At 36.7% G+C, this 19,067-nt stretch overlaps 1 protein-coding gene across 7 annotated transcripts in view; it reads right to left on the minus strand.

Moving 5' to 3' along the window:
- The window catches only part of sgsm3 (small G protein signaling modulator 3), a 31,407-nt gene extending 12,616 nt beyond the window's left edge, over positions 1–18,791 (minus strand). For 4 of the 7 annotated variants that reach the window (XR_015479698.1, XR_015479700.1, XR_015479699.1 and 1 more), the window contains exons 1-10: positions 18,642–18,791; positions 9,204–9,261; positions 9,030–9,115; positions 8,822–8,885; positions 7,235–7,446; positions 6,811–6,918; positions 4,493–4,636; positions 4,203–4,398; positions 2,410–2,555; positions 56–289 (exon numbers count right to left, since the gene is read on the minus strand). Coding sequence is in view for 4 of the 7 variants with exons in the window: in XM_087242430.1 (XP_087098556.1) it covers positions 56–289; positions 2,410–2,555; positions 4,203–4,398; positions 4,493–4,636; positions 6,811–6,918; positions 7,235–7,446; positions 8,822–8,885; positions 9,030–9,115; positions 9,204–9,210 (1,197 nt within the window). In the remaining 3 variants the exon portion in view is untranslated. Of the gene's footprint in view, positions 1–55; positions 290–2,409; positions 2,556–4,202; positions 4,399–4,492; positions 4,637–6,810; positions 6,919–7,234; positions 7,447–8,821; positions 8,886–9,029; positions 9,116–9,203; positions 9,262–17,431; positions 17,581–18,641 lie in introns of all 7 variants that reach the window. The other 3 variants (XM_087242429.1, XM_087242431.1, NM_213330.1) reach the window with 2 other exon arrangements.
- Positions 18,792–19,067: the final 276 nt, after the last annotated feature.

Below are 19,067 nucleotides of genomic sequence, written 5' to 3' on the forward strand. Positions count from 1 at the left end.
TGAGCTAACTAGAAGATGTTTGTAATGTGTGCATCAAAGCTGATGGTGTACTCGCCTTGTTGAGGTTGGTGTTGAGGGAATGGGAGTTGTTGGAGTTGAGCTGGGCCTGCTCTGCCAAGATGTAGGCCAGATGCTTGTGTCTGTGCGTGTCCAGGTTTTCCTGAGACAGAGATCCGGCTAGACGCACAGCCTCTCCCAGCACTGCCGCCCCGTCCTCTAGTTGACTGGGAAGATCTGACAGTGTGTTGAAGATGGAGGCCGAGTTCTCAGATGATACCAGCTCATCCTCCTTTAAAACACAAGAAGAAAGGATTATTATTGACTATGTGCCAAATCAAACTTTTAAAGGGTCACAAAACACTAAAACACTTTTTTTTTTGAGATGTTGACAGTCTCATATATGTCCCACGTTGCTTAAAACACCAAGGACACAAAAAAAAGTGAAAAGCGATGAGATCATAGAGTTAATTTCAGCATGGAGATTGGCTGTCTCTACCGGCGGGTACAACATGACATCTTTGAGCTTTCAGCAGTAATTCATGAGAAAGACTTGGTTTGAACCAATCAGTGCGCTTTATTGTGAATGAGTTGCAAGTTCATTAATATGCATGATATAGCTTTGAATACTTCATTTACCTGTTACAGTGTTCAGACGGCAGAGTGACGTCATGTTGTGCTGCCAACCGTAAATAAAACAAGTTAAAGAAAAAAGAATCAGTGTTGCGTTTATAAATGTGCCGTAATGAAGGTTTTGTTTCCATCTACCCGCTATGAGAGGCCAGCTTGACTTACGTGTGGATTACAGTGCTCTGCTAACATTTTTTACCTGAGAGCTTTTCGCATCTGGAAATAGTGAAATCTGGATTTGCCACTCTTCTCCTTTTAAAAAAGAAGCGGTTCCAGTTTGTGTTGATTGTCCTGTCTCTACAGATTGGGTAAGTATGTGATCAGTGTTCTTTGTTTATATTTATTGAGATGGCAATGTTAGTTTGTATTGTCAGCAGTACTCTTCCAGTTTTTAAAGACATACCTTAATCAAAATGATTTAGTTACTAAGTTTACAGTACGTTAATATCACTGCAATATTATGGAGTGAAAGATCCGCTGTAAATGCTGCTATTCCAATGTAAACACCTTAATCAAACTATTACCGTAGTTTAGGATTTTCGCTGCAACTTGTGACAGGATAGTCTATACACACACGGCTGTGTTTCTACTTAGAAATGCGTAGGTTTTTTTTTTTCTCCCATTCGTGTGTGGTATCAAAGGCTCTATTAAAACAACACTCAGACTGCAGTTTATACTCGCATCCAATATCTCGTTTGTCATGGGGGGCATGCATGAAATGCTCCTGAATAAAAGTGAAAGTGCCAAAGTGCAGTTAAAGTTGACAAATGAAGAATGAAACACTTGAAACTCCAGGGGAAATGTGGATACCACAGTGTGGAATTATGTGCAATAACATGTAAAACGGGATCATGAAAGGAACATTCTAAACGCAACTCATGTAAACACCATATTATTGTCTTAATCAGATTAAGGCGAATAATTCTATTACTGATATCCATGTAAAGTAGTCACTGTCTATCTCTCCGTCTGTGTTGCCGGCGTGAAAATCACCTTTAGTTCACATAATGAATTCTCCTTTTCACGCAAACCCTTCCCTCTTTCGCCACTCGACACTCCCACTTAATTAAAGCTAAATAAAGCTAAACTATAGGTGTGAAAACACCCTGCTGAGACGGGGGTTTCATGACCCTTTAAAAAAATTGTTTACCCAAAGAAATGAAAATGCACTCATTATTTACTCTCCCTGAAGAGGTTCCCCTATCAAATTCTTTCTTCTGTTGAACACAAAAGAAGTAGAAAGCTGAAAACCTGTAACCATGAAAAAAAATACTATTTAAGTCAAAATGGAATACTATGGAAGCCTTTCAGCTTTCTTCAAAATATCTTCTTTTATGTTCAATAGGACAAAGAAAGTCAAAGAAAGGATGACAGAATTTTTTTTTTTTTAAATATGTAAAGTATTAGTTCGTACATGGTTCTCAGATTTGGATCATGTTTTAGAATATGGTCGGTTTTTTTCCTTTGCTAAGTTTTGCTTAGAGATTCGCCCAACTAAAAACCAACTCTAGAGAGGTTTGGTAATGTAAAAAAGTGACCCAATGAACCAACAAATAAAGCAACAATTCAACTTTTATACAACAGTCAACTTTTAAACTTTTTGTCGAAGAACAATGCGAGGAGAGTTTTAAACGTGTAACTTAAGTAATTACATTTCGGTGAGCTTTGGAGTTCAATCCAATAAGTAAATGCAATTTTAATTTAATTTGAACAAATTATAAGTGCCTGTTTCGAAACAAAGCAAACAGTTCAGCTAACACAACAATCAAAGCCTTGAATTACCTTGATCTTCAGCATGCCAAGCGTAACCTGAAAGAGCACCATTGAGCCTTCGTAGAACAGTAGGTCCCAGATTCGCAGCAGGATTCGGATGTCCACCACACTGGCAAAGGCAGTGAGGAACCAGTGCAGTGTGATTAAAGACAGCTCTGGGAGAGAAAAAAGATGAACATGTCTTTTTTTATTCATACACATATTTCAGACAGAAAAAAAAATCTTTGAAATCTGAAAATTGCTTGAGACCTCTTGCGGAAGCAAATCAATGTACCTCTAGAGTTTTTGAAAGATTATTTTTCTCAAACTTGTGCACACATGCAATTGCAAAATGGGGTAACTGCAAGTTTAAAAGATTATTTTAATTGCAATAAAAAGGATATGCCAGTACACATAAAAAGACACCGCAACACAATTGTGCTAAAGTTTATATACTGAATGTGTTAAATGAATATTCTTAAATCTCTCGATGACACCCTAGAGTAAGCCACAGAACTCTAAGCTGAATGTTGCCCACTCTAAAGAAAAATGCCAGGAGGATAATAAATATGTACTTCTACAACAGTATGATAATTGCAACAGTATGATAACTGCTTTAAAAATGACCTGTAGGGGTTCACGCAAAAAAATGTTTCCTCTTTTTTAAGTTAAATAATCAAAGGCCATTTCAAAACTCAAGCTTTTTTATATTCTCTATTTTAAAATCTCGCAAAGTAATAAAAGAGGTCTGTGTTTCACATTTTAAGACTTAAATTTGAGAATACTTAAGGACTTGTATGGAAATTATGTGGTGACTTTGAAGTAGGGCTGCAAAATATATTCTTTCAGCATAGATACCACAATGTGCGCATTATCCGCAATAGTTACATGGGAGGACGTGCTATGTTGAGTTGGGTTTATAATTAACTAAAAATCACAGTTCAGTACAGTTTTTTTTTAATTTTTTTATTTGAGTCATTTTTAATTTTTTTTTACTCAGATGTGCTTTTAAGGTACATGACTGTAAGATTAAAAGCAAATTTAAACCATTTGGAAACAAGAAATTGTAAGTTTGCCACATTAATAAAGACTAATAGAACTCAATTATTTATCAAATACAGACTATACAGTGTTATTTTAGATTTGATAATTAAATTTCTGTACCTTAATATTGTAATATTCCACCAAAAACCATAAAGCAGTGTTTATTTTCTTTTTATCTGTGCTTACATTTTTTATATATATTTTTGGGGCATCTCAGTGGCGTAGTGGGTAGCATAATCGCCTCACAGCAAGAAGGTTGCTGGTTTGAGCCCCGGATGGGTCAGTTGGCATTTCTGTGTGGAATTTGCATGTTCTCTCTGTGTTCCTGTGAGTTTCCTTCGGGTGTTCTGGTATCTACCACAGTCTAAAGACATGCGCTATATTTTAATTGAATAAACTAAATTGGCCGTAGTGTATGTGTGTAAATGAAAGAGTGTATGGGTGATTCCCAGTGTTGGGTTGCGGTTGTAAGAGGATCCGCTGCGTAAAATATAAGCTGGATAAGTTGGTGGTTAATTCCGCGGTGGCAACCCGAGATTAATAAAGGGACTAAGCTAAAAAGAAAATGAATGAATAAATATATATATTTGGATATTTTATGTAGATGCACTTCCCTACAAAATCATCCCAATCAATGTAAAATTGTGAATTCCTCCCATACAGTTACTTGAGTCATATTGTGAAATTATATTGATCACAATATATATCGCTGAAATACAAAATAACGCAATGTAAATTTTTTTCAATATCGTGCAGCCCTACTCTGAAGTGTGTCTCACCGATGTCATGCTCCTGTAGCAGCTTGTCTAGACGAGGCAGATACTGCACTATGAGCTGTCTGAGCACCCGCTGGTCAGTCTGAACTCCCAGCAGAGTAGAGGAGAAGTACGAGGGGGGCAGCAGGTCCTCTATCAGAGCGCACATCATCCACAGAGCATCCTCCTCCTCCAGAAACAACAACAGGCAGGAAACCACCTATAGGAAAGACAAACACACATACCTCTCAGACTCTAAATTTAGACACTAGACAGTAGAGATACTGAGAGTGTGTGTTAAGCTTTCTCCTCACCATGCCTGTGCCCTGACAGTAGCCGATGTCTGGATAGAGCCATGCCAGCCCTCTCAGGACCCGCCTGAGCTTGGGCACCCCAACACTGGTTAAAGTGTTAAAGCATGCATTGGTGGGCATGGTTCGCAAAAGATCCTTTTCTATCTGTAGCAGAAACACAGAGAGAGAACCTAAATGATGGTGGTTTGGAAGATGTATGCCCCGATGAGGATTTTTACAGCTGATACCAAGTAACGATTCTTTGTCATAGTGATTGGCTAATACCAGAACTTTCAGTTGTTATATGTAAAAAGATCTACTGTAAGTACTGGCAAAACCATTCAAATATTTTGCTCTTCTTTAATTACTGATAGAAGATCCCTCAATGAAAGAGAGGGGGATTTGCACTCGTGATATCTTTACTGTTCTATTCATTTAACATAAAAAAATGTAATGCAGAGCACCACTTTGTCACTAGCGAGCTGTTCTTTCACTCTTTCACTCTCGTTGACAGGATTTCCGGGTATTTTGTCAAAATTTTGGGGTATGAAGACTCGCGGAGTTTCTGGGAGAGGTAATGAGGTTGGATGAGACACTAGACAGGGGTGATCGCTCCATTCACACCAGAGCAGCTCAAAACACTGAATATAAAATGGCTTGCAACAAAGAGACCATCAACATATTTTAGTTGCTTTGGGGCAAGCGCAATGATCGCTCACGCCCCTATGCGCATTAACCTGTGTTGTGGCGGCTGTAGGCTATGCATAATATACAGGAGCGCACATTCATCTTCGGCCGATCGATTGGAGCATCCCAACATATCATGTCTGAGATTAAGTAAGTGTTAATGCGGAAATTATTAACCAACAAATGGCTTAATGAAGCAAATGAAATGCAAAAATAATAATTAAATTTATGTAATTATAATTACATGTAATAATAATTAAATTCAATAAAAAATTTATGAAACTTCAAATTAGATGTAGTTTGGTTTAAAATGTATGTTCTCTTTTTAATCATGAGTTTATTTTGAGATACTGTAATACACATTGTTTTTTTCCTATGCTAAATTTGAAATAACAATTTAAAATATACAAGTTTCATAATCTATCAAGTGAAAGAAAAGGTTTTCACAGTGATTGTTTTCCAATAAGCTTTTAAAATATGTACTAAAATTACATGGTCCTGTTTATGCTGTTTGGAAGTAAGCATTGGGTAATTAATTAAAAATTAATTAATTTCTTCTAAAAAAATAGACTGCTATTATGTTGTTATTATTTTCTTTTATGATTACTAACGTAATTTGATAACTGTAAACTATAATATACTGTACTGTGAAATATTACTAGAATTTTTAATAATAGTTTCCCAAATTAATATATTTAAAAACGAGCAATTCCATGCAAATGTCAACCTTGCTATAAAAAAAAACTAAATAGTGAAACGCTTTCTACATTTTTTTTGTGTATGCAAGTATTTTACAGTACTTTACAAACAATCAAAAATGTCTGTGTCAATGTTTTCAAACTCTTGTATTTGATTTACCAAAGTCCCACAAGTGCCAATTTCACATCTGTCATATCCATAAAAGGACAGATGTCATGTCCATAACCAAGCTTTTTTCTGATAATTGCAAAAATGTCAAATAAAATAAAATCAATCATGTTTGTTCTATAGTGAGCCAACTCTTATCCCTTTGATTAGCATCTGTAAACTTGCAGACTTTTTTGGTCACATCCATAACGCATGTTTAATTTCCCCATTTAAAATATGAAAAACGCTTTCAGGTTGATATTTATCTGATCCCATAACTCTGTGGTTAGTTGTTTTGGAAAACAGATGTTTCAATATAATGTTAACATACTTTCTCAGCATATTTTAGTTTTATGTTTTTACTGCAATTGTCACATCCATAACGCTGGAATTGCTCAAATGTGATTTTATTAGCGATTCAAAGCTGAATTTTCAGCATCCTTACTCCAGTCTTTAGGGTCATAAACCTTTCATAAACCCTTCTAATATGATGTATTGCTACTCAAAAAATATTTCTTATGATTGTTAATGTTTTTATTATTTTTACACTTTATAATCATTTATTGACATTATTATTCCCCCCTCTTTCCTTACTCTGCATTGATATTATCAATCCTGTGTGTCTGAATTTGTAAACATTTCTTGTAATGGTATCCTCTTATCTAAATTCACTTTTGTTGTTTAATGTTTTACATTTTGTTAGGAATAAACATTAGCAAATTTAAAAAGCACTGTATTTACTTCTAACAGAAAATACTTCTAAATCGGTGCCTCTACATGAAATGCGTGTCAGGAATGACATATACCTGCTTGGCTGCTGTGGTGTCATCATTGGAGCTGTTTTTGACGATCTCCCTGTAGGAGATGTCTGATGTTCTCTTTTTTTGCAGGGCCCCTGACAAACGCATCCACAACTGAGGGAACGTATGAAAGAGACAATGAGGAACACGACAGTTAAACAAACAAAGATCCAGCAGAGAAGATCATAGATTCCAGACGCACCGCTGTTCTCATGGGGATCACTAAAAATAGCAGAATAAGCAGCCTAAACAAAACACTACTGAGACATCATGTACTATTTCAGCAACATTAAGAATCCCTCAAGCATGAACAAGGTTGCCATGGGAACATGACATCAGCAGATGAGCAGTATGATGTTGTGTAACAAAACAAAGTCCTCATTAAATATGTAGTGAGGTGAAGTTCACACTGAGATCTGGAGGAGCTGACCTGTGGCCTCATGCTGTGCGGTATTCCTCCCAGCACCAGTGACCGCAGACGGTCTGAGCGGGCCAGTGTGGGGGTGATCTTGTCCCACGTCAGGTCTCCGACAGTGTGATTGTGGGTGAACTCCAGATGAGCTTGCCAGCGAAGTCTCTGCTGAGGGTCTTCTCTCTGAGGGGCTCCGTCACCACACAGCCATTTCCGTGTCTCAACCCCGTCTGACAAAAACAAACAAGAAGGTTTTAAACTCATGTCAATGAAGAAGACAGACTGAGCCAGAGATAAGACAAGCTCTATCACAAGACTTGACATTGTTCTCTAAATTTCCTTCCAGGACTTGACATTGACTTGTTTTTTTTTTGTTTTTACAAGAGGGTTTTTAAGCCTAATCACATTCCCAAACATTTGCCATCTTAACACTAATGCAACAAAGCCTCAAAAATATCACATTATTGTCAATAATAATACTAAGCATTATGAAATAAATACTATACAGTCTGCAAGATGATTTTTAAAGAGGTTAAAAAAGCATTAACCACTTTAAGTCAAGTGCTATTTTGAGCTTTCCTGCTGGATTTTGCCTTCCCAAATTCAAAATTTTCCTAAATCTACATGCAAAAGTGTAAATGTATGTGTAAATAGTATCATTTTAAAGAAAAACCCTTTGAATTTTCAGAAAACACTGTTTAAAGTAATTAAAATATATTTTTTGTTGTTGTCTGCGTTGTTATAATAATAAAAACATTTTTTTTTTGAGAACTGTGGTCTAGGTTGCTGTAATTATTTAGTTGGTCCCTGCACATGTCAGTAATCATAGAAATAAAAGAAAAATGCCTTTATCATAATCTATGCAAAAGTTATTCCATTCTCTCATCAGTTGGATTAGAACCACTTATGGGGGTATTGGGTCAGGACGGACTTTTAAAATTTAAAGAACGCTGAAGTGAACGACGTTTTGGACCCGGTACACAGATTCTTAAGAGGTTAAAAACAATATTGGATAATACAATTAATTGAATAGTTTTCTATTTTAACACATTTACATTTTATTTTTTATTATCAATGTTAGAAAACAGCTGCACTGCCTAAATCTTTGTTGATTTTCCCCCCAGCAACTCAAATCTGTTAATTCTGATTAATAACAAACATTCTTGCCAAGAAAATGCAATGATTTCTTTAAAGAATGAGCCTGACAAAAACAGAAATTTTCATTTACATAAAAATTGTTGCATAGTTAATGTAGTAAAAAATGCAGATAATGCAGATCCAGTCATTTTGTTTTATATTTGTTGTTGTCCTAAACAAGTGCGTTGATTAAAGCGATAGTTAAACTAGATAAGAGTCTTCTGTTATTTTGAACACAAAAGAGGATATTTTGAATACTGTTGAAATAACTGTAACCACTCACATCCTTAGCAGGAAAAATAAATATTATGGAAGTCAATAGTTAAAGGCTTCCATCACTCTTCAATCTTGACAGAAGAGCAAGTTTAAAATAAGTGAAGACAGAGTAAATTATGGCAAGATATTCATAATGGGAGAACCCTTTAATTCCTTTGAACTTTTTATGAGTGCTAATGTTCTCACACCAACCTTCACTATCGATCCGGAACCCAAATTCATCATACTGCAGTTCCACTTCCGTACCGGGGTCTTTCTGCAATAGTCAGAAGAATGTCTGTGAGAAATGAACAACCTCCCACAACAATAAAGACCTTACAAAAACAAGCAACATTTTTATGGCACTTACAGTATGAATACAGTATTATAAAGCAAAGGAGGAAATAAAGAAGTAAACTACCTGACAGTACTTTGCCAAGATGTCCTGGGGCCACATGCTTGGTGTGAGGGCTGAAAAAGGGCCCCCTGGGGCTGGAGTGTAACTACCTGCAAAACAGGGAATCCATTGAGTTTGACAACATGAATACAACCCTGCTCCCCTATTTTATCTTATGTTTTCATGCAGCAAGCTTACCTGACATGGTCCTGGAGCTCGAAGAGAGTTTATTTAGCTTCTAAAGAGAGCAGTCCACCTAGATCAGGCCAGGTCAAGGTTCACAGATCATAGATAAAGAGACCAAAACCAATTGTGTAAGTACATTCCCAAAAGACAATGCAGAGCCACAAAGACATCATTGTTATAATACAATTCCCAGTCTGTGAAAGTAATTACCTCAAATGCGTTTCAAGCAGAATATCATATAACAATTTCACCTAAGTCCAATTCAAGCAGGAAAAAAGCATGCTATAGGGAAGTAAAGTGTCTGAAAGCCTTTCTTGGTTTTTTCAAGGCTGAACTTGAGCTGCAGGCACCTTAATACCGTCCTCCTTCACGCTCCAGTTCTCCAAATCAACCCAGACACACAGGACGGCACGGTAATTCTTCAGCAGCACAGCATGTTGGGATAAATTAATCATGCCAGTGGGCCCATAGACAACACACTGCCTCACACAACTTGTCTCTCCATAACACTGACATCAGCTGTGTGTACAGCCCGCCATCATAAGGCAGTCTTTGTTTCTGCACAAAACTCATGACAAACCCTTCAGGGGTGTGTGCAGAGGGGGATGTGGGAATACAGCCCCACCCATATCAAAAGAAATCATAGCATAACAGATCCAGAAATTCTCATCTATGCGATTTTCTTTACACCATTTAATCTCTGATGTATTGTTTTAGAAACTTAATGGTTAATAGCTGCTGAACCGGCAAGAGGCTTTTTAGCAGTTATGCTAATGCACCATGCAATTCCCTCATTTGTGTAAAATAAATCACTTCCTTGTTGAATAAACGCCAAGGTCTCTCAGGGAATGAAGTAAAGGACTGCTCTGTAAATGCAGAGGCTTATCTTAATGCTCGGCCTATGTGTGTGTTCGACATGACTGAAGACAGAAAGCAATGGAAAACTTAGATGTTATCTTAATATGCATAATGCAAGTACAGGACCTGGAAGCTGATGAAGGGTTTAACAGAGAAAGAGTCATGTTGGCTTAAAGGACAATGGCTCTATTCACATTCATTATAGTTAAATCACACAGAAGAACAAAATAGACTCCGTTGGCTTCATTACACCTGGCTGGCATTCAGATGCATGTTGTCAAGTGTTTGCAGTTTAGTGGAACTTTTTTCTATTTGATAGTCTGGTCTCAAAGAAAAAAGGTTTATTTTTGTGCTGTTTAAACTGTTAAGCCACCTTTCCACTACACACGACAAATGACAAGCAACAGACCGGAAGTCATTCATTACCAATGGAGAGCAGTCCGGGAGCTGCGTTGAGTTCCGATCATCTCCGTATTCGGAAAATTTGGATCTGAATTGAGCTGTGGATCCGTTGAAATATTTGAACTCCTGCGACTAGACCGTATGCGACCTGCCGACCGGATATGATGTATTCCAGTGTTGCACAAGCAGGTCCGTGCGTGCGAGATGCGAAATAGGAGTTTATTGGTTATTTTTTGAATTATAAAAAGTCTATATTAAAGAAAAACTTTTCTGTTCATAAATGTAAGTAAGAAAGTAATAGAAATATATATTTTTAATGTTGTCTCCACATTCCCTCCAATATTTTAGCGGTCTATGAGTTTCTAGTATTCATTCATCCATTAAACTATGTAAACGCACAGAGAATAAAGGCTATTGCTTTTGCAGTCCTTTATTTCGGACACTGTTGAGAATCACCTTCTCCCCCGTGGTGCATGACAACACTGAAAATACTGTGCGGCTGCCACAAGGGGGCGTATTCCGACAGTCGTGTTCAAATGTCGTGTGCAGTGGAAAGGCAGCTTTAGGCTTCTGCTCTACTTTCAGTTGACTTCATTGTATTTTCTGATAACATATTATAAAACTTAACTAACATTTAGAACAATGATGTTTAAAATCTGTGAATCCATGTCAATCGCTAGAAGACAGAGATGCTGTATTGACTCACGACCCGGCCCTGGCTGCAAGTTGTAAAATAAGCCTTGAATGGGCTAAGCAATAAAAATAGCTTTGAAATGAAAGTTTTCATTGATTGTGTCTATCCATTTTTAGGCCTTGTAAACATTTGGCTTTTTTTGCAGTTCTCAATCTTTTTGACTGTCCTTTTTATTTTAAAAAGGATTTTTACTCTCAATTTCCACACCTGTGTATATAAATATATAAAGTGTATATGTCAGAGATGCCCAGACTAGGGTCTACAGGTCAAAGTTGGCCCATTGTAACCTTTGATTTGGCTCACCATGATGGGCAGGGTTGGGGTGAATGCTTTTAACAGAGATTGTCATTTCTAGTTTAAAATAACACTTGTTTGTTTGTTTTATTGCTGAGCTACAAAAAAGCCAACAGAAATGACATGTTTCATTACATGGTAATTTCAAATACATAAATAAATACTTTAAAAACGTAAATGTCACTGGACAGATAGAGAACAATGCAGAAGACATCTGCGAGCAAATCAAGGCAAAATCAGGTGCAGCTTGACTAGTGTAAACCCATTCTGCAATAAATTATTATAGGGGGTTTGAGAAACTGTTATACTACATTAACTTATTATTCTTCCCTCTTCTTTTTCTTCTCAGATTATTTTAAGCATAACATATCCTCCTAGACTGTTTATACTACAACCACCAAACTAACTCTAAATCTCCAAACTGTAACGAATTAAGTTGCAATATCTTTTCCAACTGATACGACTTACGGTTTTCCCAAAACTGACCCAGAATATTTGTAAAAGTCCAATTGACTTAACACTGGACCAAACTTTGTGTCTGTGACCTCATAACTTTCAACTAGACTGTCCGACAGCCGGCTCATTTAACTTATGCCTAGTTCAGACTGCGTGATTTTAGCCCCGATTTTAGCTTGCCGACAGGTTTTGAGAAATCGCCGACAAATGCCTGAAATCACGGGCAAATTGGTGCTCGTGCACGTGAGTGAAAAATCACACAGTATGAACTATAAAAGACGCGATCTGAGAGAATCGCCGATGAGTCGCAGATGACTGCGAGATATTTGACATGCTACATTTCTGGAGCTGTCGGCGATTCAAATCATGCCGTGTGAATTGAGTTTTGACTGAAAATAACATCAGTGATCGCCTACAGCCAATGAGAGAGCGGCATTCGCTTGTGTGTGTGCGTGTATATACCTGCTGCAGGCCAGCGGGAGGCTGGGGGAGAAGTTAAAAGCGCTCTTTTTCGGTTTATTTGGACCCACGAAATGGAGGAAAAACTAGTGGAGGTTTGACAGGACTCAGGAGCAACTGTGTTTGTTTGACGTGTCATACAGAAAGAAATTAGTTTATTATCAACATTGAGGAGAAATTGCTAATTCCCTTTAAAGCCAGGTGAGCAAATATGTAAATTTTCTACCCCATTAAAAGCTTCTTTCTCATTATGTAGTTAATAACAAAAGATATACTACATGTTTTTGGCTGTGAGACGTAGTTTGGACGAAGTTGTAGGCGATTCTTCCTATAGTAAAGTCATGCAATGTGAAAGTCCCTGTCACCGATCTATCTTGCAGTGTAAACAAAGCAGCGACGAAACGCTAGCCCAGGTAGTCAAGCAGTGTGAAAACACCTGTGACACGACTACTTTGAAAATCATGCAGTCTGAACTTGGCATTTGACTAGCAATCTGCAAATCTTTCAACTTACTAGCCACACCCTAGCAACCATTTAGAGCACCCCAGCAACTGCCCCATAGACTCCCATTGTAAAAAAAACTGCCACTGAATTTACAACGGACATACAAACAACATATTAATTCATACTTACAATATACTAATCCATACTAGAAACATACTCACAAACATACTAATCATACTGGGAACATGATAATTCATACTAGAAACGTACTAACAAACATACCTATAATACTAGGAACATGCTAATTCATACTATAAACATACTAACAACATACTAACATACTAGCAACATGCTAATTGATACTAAATTCATGCTAATAACATACTAGTTTATACTAGTAGTTCCATGCTAGCAACATGCCAATTCATACTAACGTTAGAACCATGCTAATTTATGTTAGCAACTACTCAGAACACATTAGCAATCACCTAGCACCCACTCAGAACCCCCTTTAAACTGCCTTGCGAGAAACATGCCAATCCACTAAAAACATGGCAATCTTTATGTAGTTATCTATCTATCCCAACTGTTACAAACTTCTTAAAACTACTTCAATTACATAAACTTTCAAACTAGGCTCTCAAGCCACCGTAAACTTTATGAACATTACTTTTCTAGTTGATTTTAAAGTAATAAGTTCATTAAAAAAGGTAAAAATAAATAAATAAATTTAAATATTATTAAATAATAAATTATGAAGTACCCATGGCGACTATATTTACCTTCGGCCCACTAGGCTCAATCTAGTTTGGTTTTTGGCCCTGTATAAGAAAAAGTATGGGCACCCCTGGTATACATAAAATTAAATGCACATATAAAAGCAGCAGATATTAGGTTTTATTAATTTTGTGTCTGGTCCTAATTGGAAGATGGTCATAACACTGCATAATGTCATCCATCAGCTGCTTGCTCTCTGTACGAGTTTCCATCATAAACAAACACTTACTAACAATGACACTCCTCCTCATTCTGTGAACACCAGCGCTAGTTTCTTCCCTATAGCAACAGACCCCACAGCAACAGTCACAGCATTAGCAATGAGAAGAGTCAGCACTCCCTGAAGACACTCTGAGAAAGACTTATAATATCTTATAATATCCAGTAACAGCAGGTTACAAAGTCCAATACTTTCGGGAAAAGCCTAATTCTCTGAGTCTGGACTACTTTGCTGCTAATGAAAATAAAATGGACCATTTAAAAACAGGTAGAATCATCACTGCAATGTTGTCATGACAACAACACCAGGGTAAAAAGGCTGTCACAAAAAAAATTAGCATTTCATTCACCTGCGAATTCATATCACGTAAAGCTGTGCCCACATATTAAGCCCAAAGAATACTTTTTTTTTTTTTTAAGATAATAAGATTCTACTACTATACCCATGTCAAAATGTATCATTAAAAAATGTGAAAGAAAGTAATTATATTGCAAGTATTGCAGCATTAGAAAAATGTTTGCATGCTCAGTCAAAGACTTAGAATGGAGTATATAGATATATGGAACTGCAATGGTCAAGATCTGACTGAAAACTACTTTAGCTATGGGCTGAACATAATTACACACCTCAGATTGTTTATCAGGTTATTAATAATTATAAACAAGCAACTAACAACTTTTTAATATACACTCACCGGCAACTTTATTAGGTACACCTGACCAACTGCTTGTTAACGCACATTTCTTACCAGCCAATCACATGGCAGCAACTCAATGCATTTAGGCATGTAGACATGGTCAAGACGATCGGCTGCAGTTGGTTGGCATGGTTGTTGGTCTGAGTATTTTAGAAACTGCTGATCCACTGGGATTTTCACACACAATCATCTCTAGGGTGTACAGAGAATGTACCGAAAAAGAGAAAATATCCAGTAAGTGACAGTTCTGTGAGCGCAAATGCCTTCTTTATGCCAGAGGAGAATGGCCAGACTGGTTCGGCTGATAATAGGGCAACAGTATCAACAGTTTCAGGCTGGTGGTGGTGATGCAGTGGTGTTGGGAATATTTGGGCTCATTAGCACCAATTAAGCATTGTGTCAATCCCACAGCCTACCTGACTAGTGTACCCATCTTCTGATAACTACATCCAGCAGGATAACACGCCATGTCATCGCATATTATCTCAGACTGGTTTCTTGAATATGACAAGGAGTTTGCTGTACTCAAATGGCCTCCACTGCCACCAGATCTCAATCCAATAGAGCACCTTTGGGATGTGGTGGAACGAAATATCCACATCATGGATGTGCATCCGACAAATCTGCAGAAACTGCGTGATGCTATCATGTCAATGTGGACCAAAACCTCTGAGGAATTTTCCAATACCCCATTGAATCTATGCCACAAAGGATTAAGGCAGTTCTGAAAGCAAAAGGGGTCCAATGCGGTACTAGTAAAGTGTACTTAATAAATTGGCAGGTGAGTGTAATAACATATAATGTATTCTTGGTTAGTTTAAATAGCTATAGCATTAAAAAATAAAAAGCCCCTATACATTTATTAATGTATGGTGTATAGAATGATCTGAGAAGATTAGTTTATGGTTATTAATAGAAAAACAAAAAAAATGAGATTAGACAATTTATTGTTTTTAAAAGAAAACTTCCCTGCAACAAAGCACGCGTTTACACAAACAAATATGAGTAACTGTAGTGCACACACAATGGTAAATATTATTAAAGATGCCATATTAGTCAAAAAGTAAACAAGGACAGCTAGAAACATAAAAAAAAAAAAAAGACTCAGTCACATAAAAATTCTCTTTCCACTGACTTTCATTCATATATATGCAAATACGAGAACTCTGACCTGTGAATTTGTATCATGTGAAGACGTGTGACCTATTAAAGACTGATATGGCATGACATGGCCTTCCAGCTGAATTAAAAGGATGCAAATAATAAATCAGCAGCATAGTTTCACTGTTACATTAAAGTGGAACAAATCTCCTTATTTTAACATCTTCCCTCTATTATAAGTCGAATTGTGTTTTTAAAAGTGATGCAACAGAGTACAGCATCATATTACGACCAATGCAGCATCCAGTGAAGTTTTTCATTTTTAAAATATAACTTCAATGAATTTCTTGAATGGCTGTGAAGTGGTGTGTGATTCAGAGTTAATTAATAGATTAATTAAAGATGAAAAAAGAAAACCAAATACAAAAATACTGGAGAGAAAAAAATTATTTGAAAAATCATAAAAATATATAAAAGTATCTCGTTAAAGAAATTACACATGTGTGTGAGACTGTGATTGAAAGAAAGGCCTGCCAACCGAAGAACATTCATGCTATGAGCTGAGTGAGGAGGAGGCACGTGGCAGAGCTCTGACGACAGCAGGACAGGGGGAACAGAGGGAGGGATGGGAGGGCAGTGTGTGCTACATGACTCACTGTGTGTTGTGACTGGAAAAAACTGGAGGAAGGAAAGATGGAGGTGGGGCTGATGTGAGACAGGAGTATTTTTCCTGGTTAGGTTGGCTGAGCTTTAATTAGGCTACTTTTTCTATATCGCAGCTCTAAATATAATGCACTGTGAGGTGATCAGGCTCCTATTGATCTCTGCAGGATCTCCTGGCCTGCCCTGTGCTTAAAGAAGGCGTGAACCACAGTAAACAAACAGACTAACCTTACAGCTACACTATGCATATGTCAAAGGAGTGCCAGTTTCAAACACAAAAATACTCTGTTAGCACACAGCACTTTTCCAGTAGTTCAAAACAATATGCCGTTGTAACAAGAAGCATATTCTATGTTTAACATCTTAATAAGGTGCACATAGTATGCACAGGTTTTTTTAATTCTCCCCATGCAAATGTAAACAAAAATTCTTTCCGATTGTTAAGCACTGAAATAAATACAGACAGCTATGAGGTGAGTCACAACATTACTAACTTTGACTTAAAGCTAACATGCATTACACTATAAGAAAAAAAGGATAATGGTACAAGACTGTGTACTTAACAGCTTTAATGAAAAATTATAATAAACCCATGAAGCATTGCACATACAGGCAGTGCTCTATGAAATACATGTTTTTTTCCAATTCTCTAATATATATTTAGACAATTTTAATGCTAGATAAACTTAAAACAGCATATCCAATAAAACAAATATGACTTTTATCAAATTTTTTATTCTCGTTAAAATGAAAACACAGAGGAACAAATGTTAATTATTTATCCAAAACAGTCAAAGTTTGAGACATTTTTCACTATTCAGTTAATTCTATTCTCAATGAATGAATTTAGTGATTCTGTCCATGTTTTCTACATTGCAGGAAGAAATCTATTCTCTACAAAACAATAATAATGTTGTTTTTCACCAGAAACTTCACTGTGCTGAAAAAAATACTAAGATAAAAGTGTTGACGTCACCTCATTTGTCAAATATACAGTTTTGGTTGGTATTTTGTCAAATGTTTGGAACTGGTTTAATCTCTTAACAAAAAAGCATCGCAATTAAATTGCCATAACTACTGAACTGAAGTGTAGAGTCTAACTGAAACTGTGTAGATAAAGCTCTGCAAATACTCTGCAAGTATCACCCATTGATAAATTAAAGTTTTACACCCACTTGTGGTCTTTACTTCTACTTGAACATTTGGACCAAACAGGAAATTTGTCATTAGATGGCAAGTGAAAATGCTCAAGACAGGAAGTGTGGGTATTGGAACATGATGAAAGGGACTTTTACATCAGGAACCCAAATGTTGTACTCGATTCCTAAAAAGGAAATCAAAGCAAACCAAACCAATAAATTGATGCTCAGCTTTAAGACAATCAATACTTACAGCACCATCAACTGTATTACCTAAGAAATGTCAATGATGATGAATTATTATTCAGAAAAGTGTACAAGTTTAAAATAATGTAATGAAACACAGTTCACAAAGACTGAAAAACGAGTTGTCATTCTGTGACTTTTTTGTGTGGAACACAAGATACTATTTACAATGATACCATTCACTTTTATGTAATGGTAAAAAGACAACAAACTGAAATGGTGGCTAAACTCGTACAGTGCATAACGTTCTACCTGCCACCATTTTTGTGATCTACAAAAGAAAAAAAATGCCCAGGATGGCAACATCCGTGTTTTACAGTTGCTGGAGACCTTTAAATAAGCAAATAATGTCAGGACGAGTCATTTACCATATGGCATCTACAATGAGTTTGCGCACACATCCCATTCACGATGAATCAGAATAACGGACCGATACCAGTAAAGGGCTCAGGGATACTAAATCTAATAAAACTCAATAACAAACTCATCATCACTGCGACATCAAAATACAGGCGTAGGTAACGTCACATACACGTAACGTTACTAGAGAACGGTTCAAGTAGCAGAGTCTAAATTACTGCTGCTGTCAGTCGAGCAAACTTCAATACACGAGTTAAAGACACCAGCACAAAAATAAATTTGAATTATATATGATTATTAACGTTACTTGGTATAATCCTACTTCGTGCGAAAACTGCTAACGTTATTACATCAACCGGACATAACATAACATTATCATTTTATTTGCTTAAACTGCCGCCGAGAGGTCATTCAGATCTGTGTGTCGCTTTCATACATGATACCGTTACTGAGTAAAACGCATCTAACGTTAAACAAGATGTAAAAATTCTACACTAAAATATAAAGCCGTCATTAGCCCGTGACACTCAACAGTCTCTGGCTAAAGCCATCCAAGCATCAGTAACGTTAATCAATGCACTTGCCGCTACTATAAGGTTAGCCGCCGAGCTAGCAAGCAAAAACTGTTTTATCTTCTTACCTTACGTCATGTTGAATCTCCTTGCTGAACAGTTGTACATCGTGGTACAATAACGCATATGTTTTTTCGGATATGATGTCTTTATGGGATGTGTAGTTGTAACTCGGATTTTTGTGATGGTGAACAGTTCCACAGACCCGAGTGTTTTGCGTCATACACCTGTTCGTGAGTCGCGCTGAAGAACTGTATCCTTCCGCCAAAAGAGATTCCTAAAAAAATAGTTCTTATCCTGCAGATTTTATCTGATTGAAAGTACAATACTTTCTGTAGCAGTTGCTGATTTGTAATGTTGGCAAGCCAACCGCACTTTATAAATGTTTAATTTTACATACTTTCAACATTTCCTTCATCTTTTTAGTTTTATAATAATTTTATATGCGCTTTCAAGTTAACAATACGTGTGATTCACTTAATAGAGGTCTGTTT

This window comes from Danio rerio, chromosome 3 (genome assembly GCF_052040795.2).
Source record: "Danio rerio strain M-AB ecotype USA chromosome 3, GRCz13ab, whole genome shotgun sequence".
NCBI classification, from domain to species: Eukaryota; Metazoa; Chordata; class Actinopteri; order Cypriniformes; family Danionidae; genus Danio; species Danio rerio.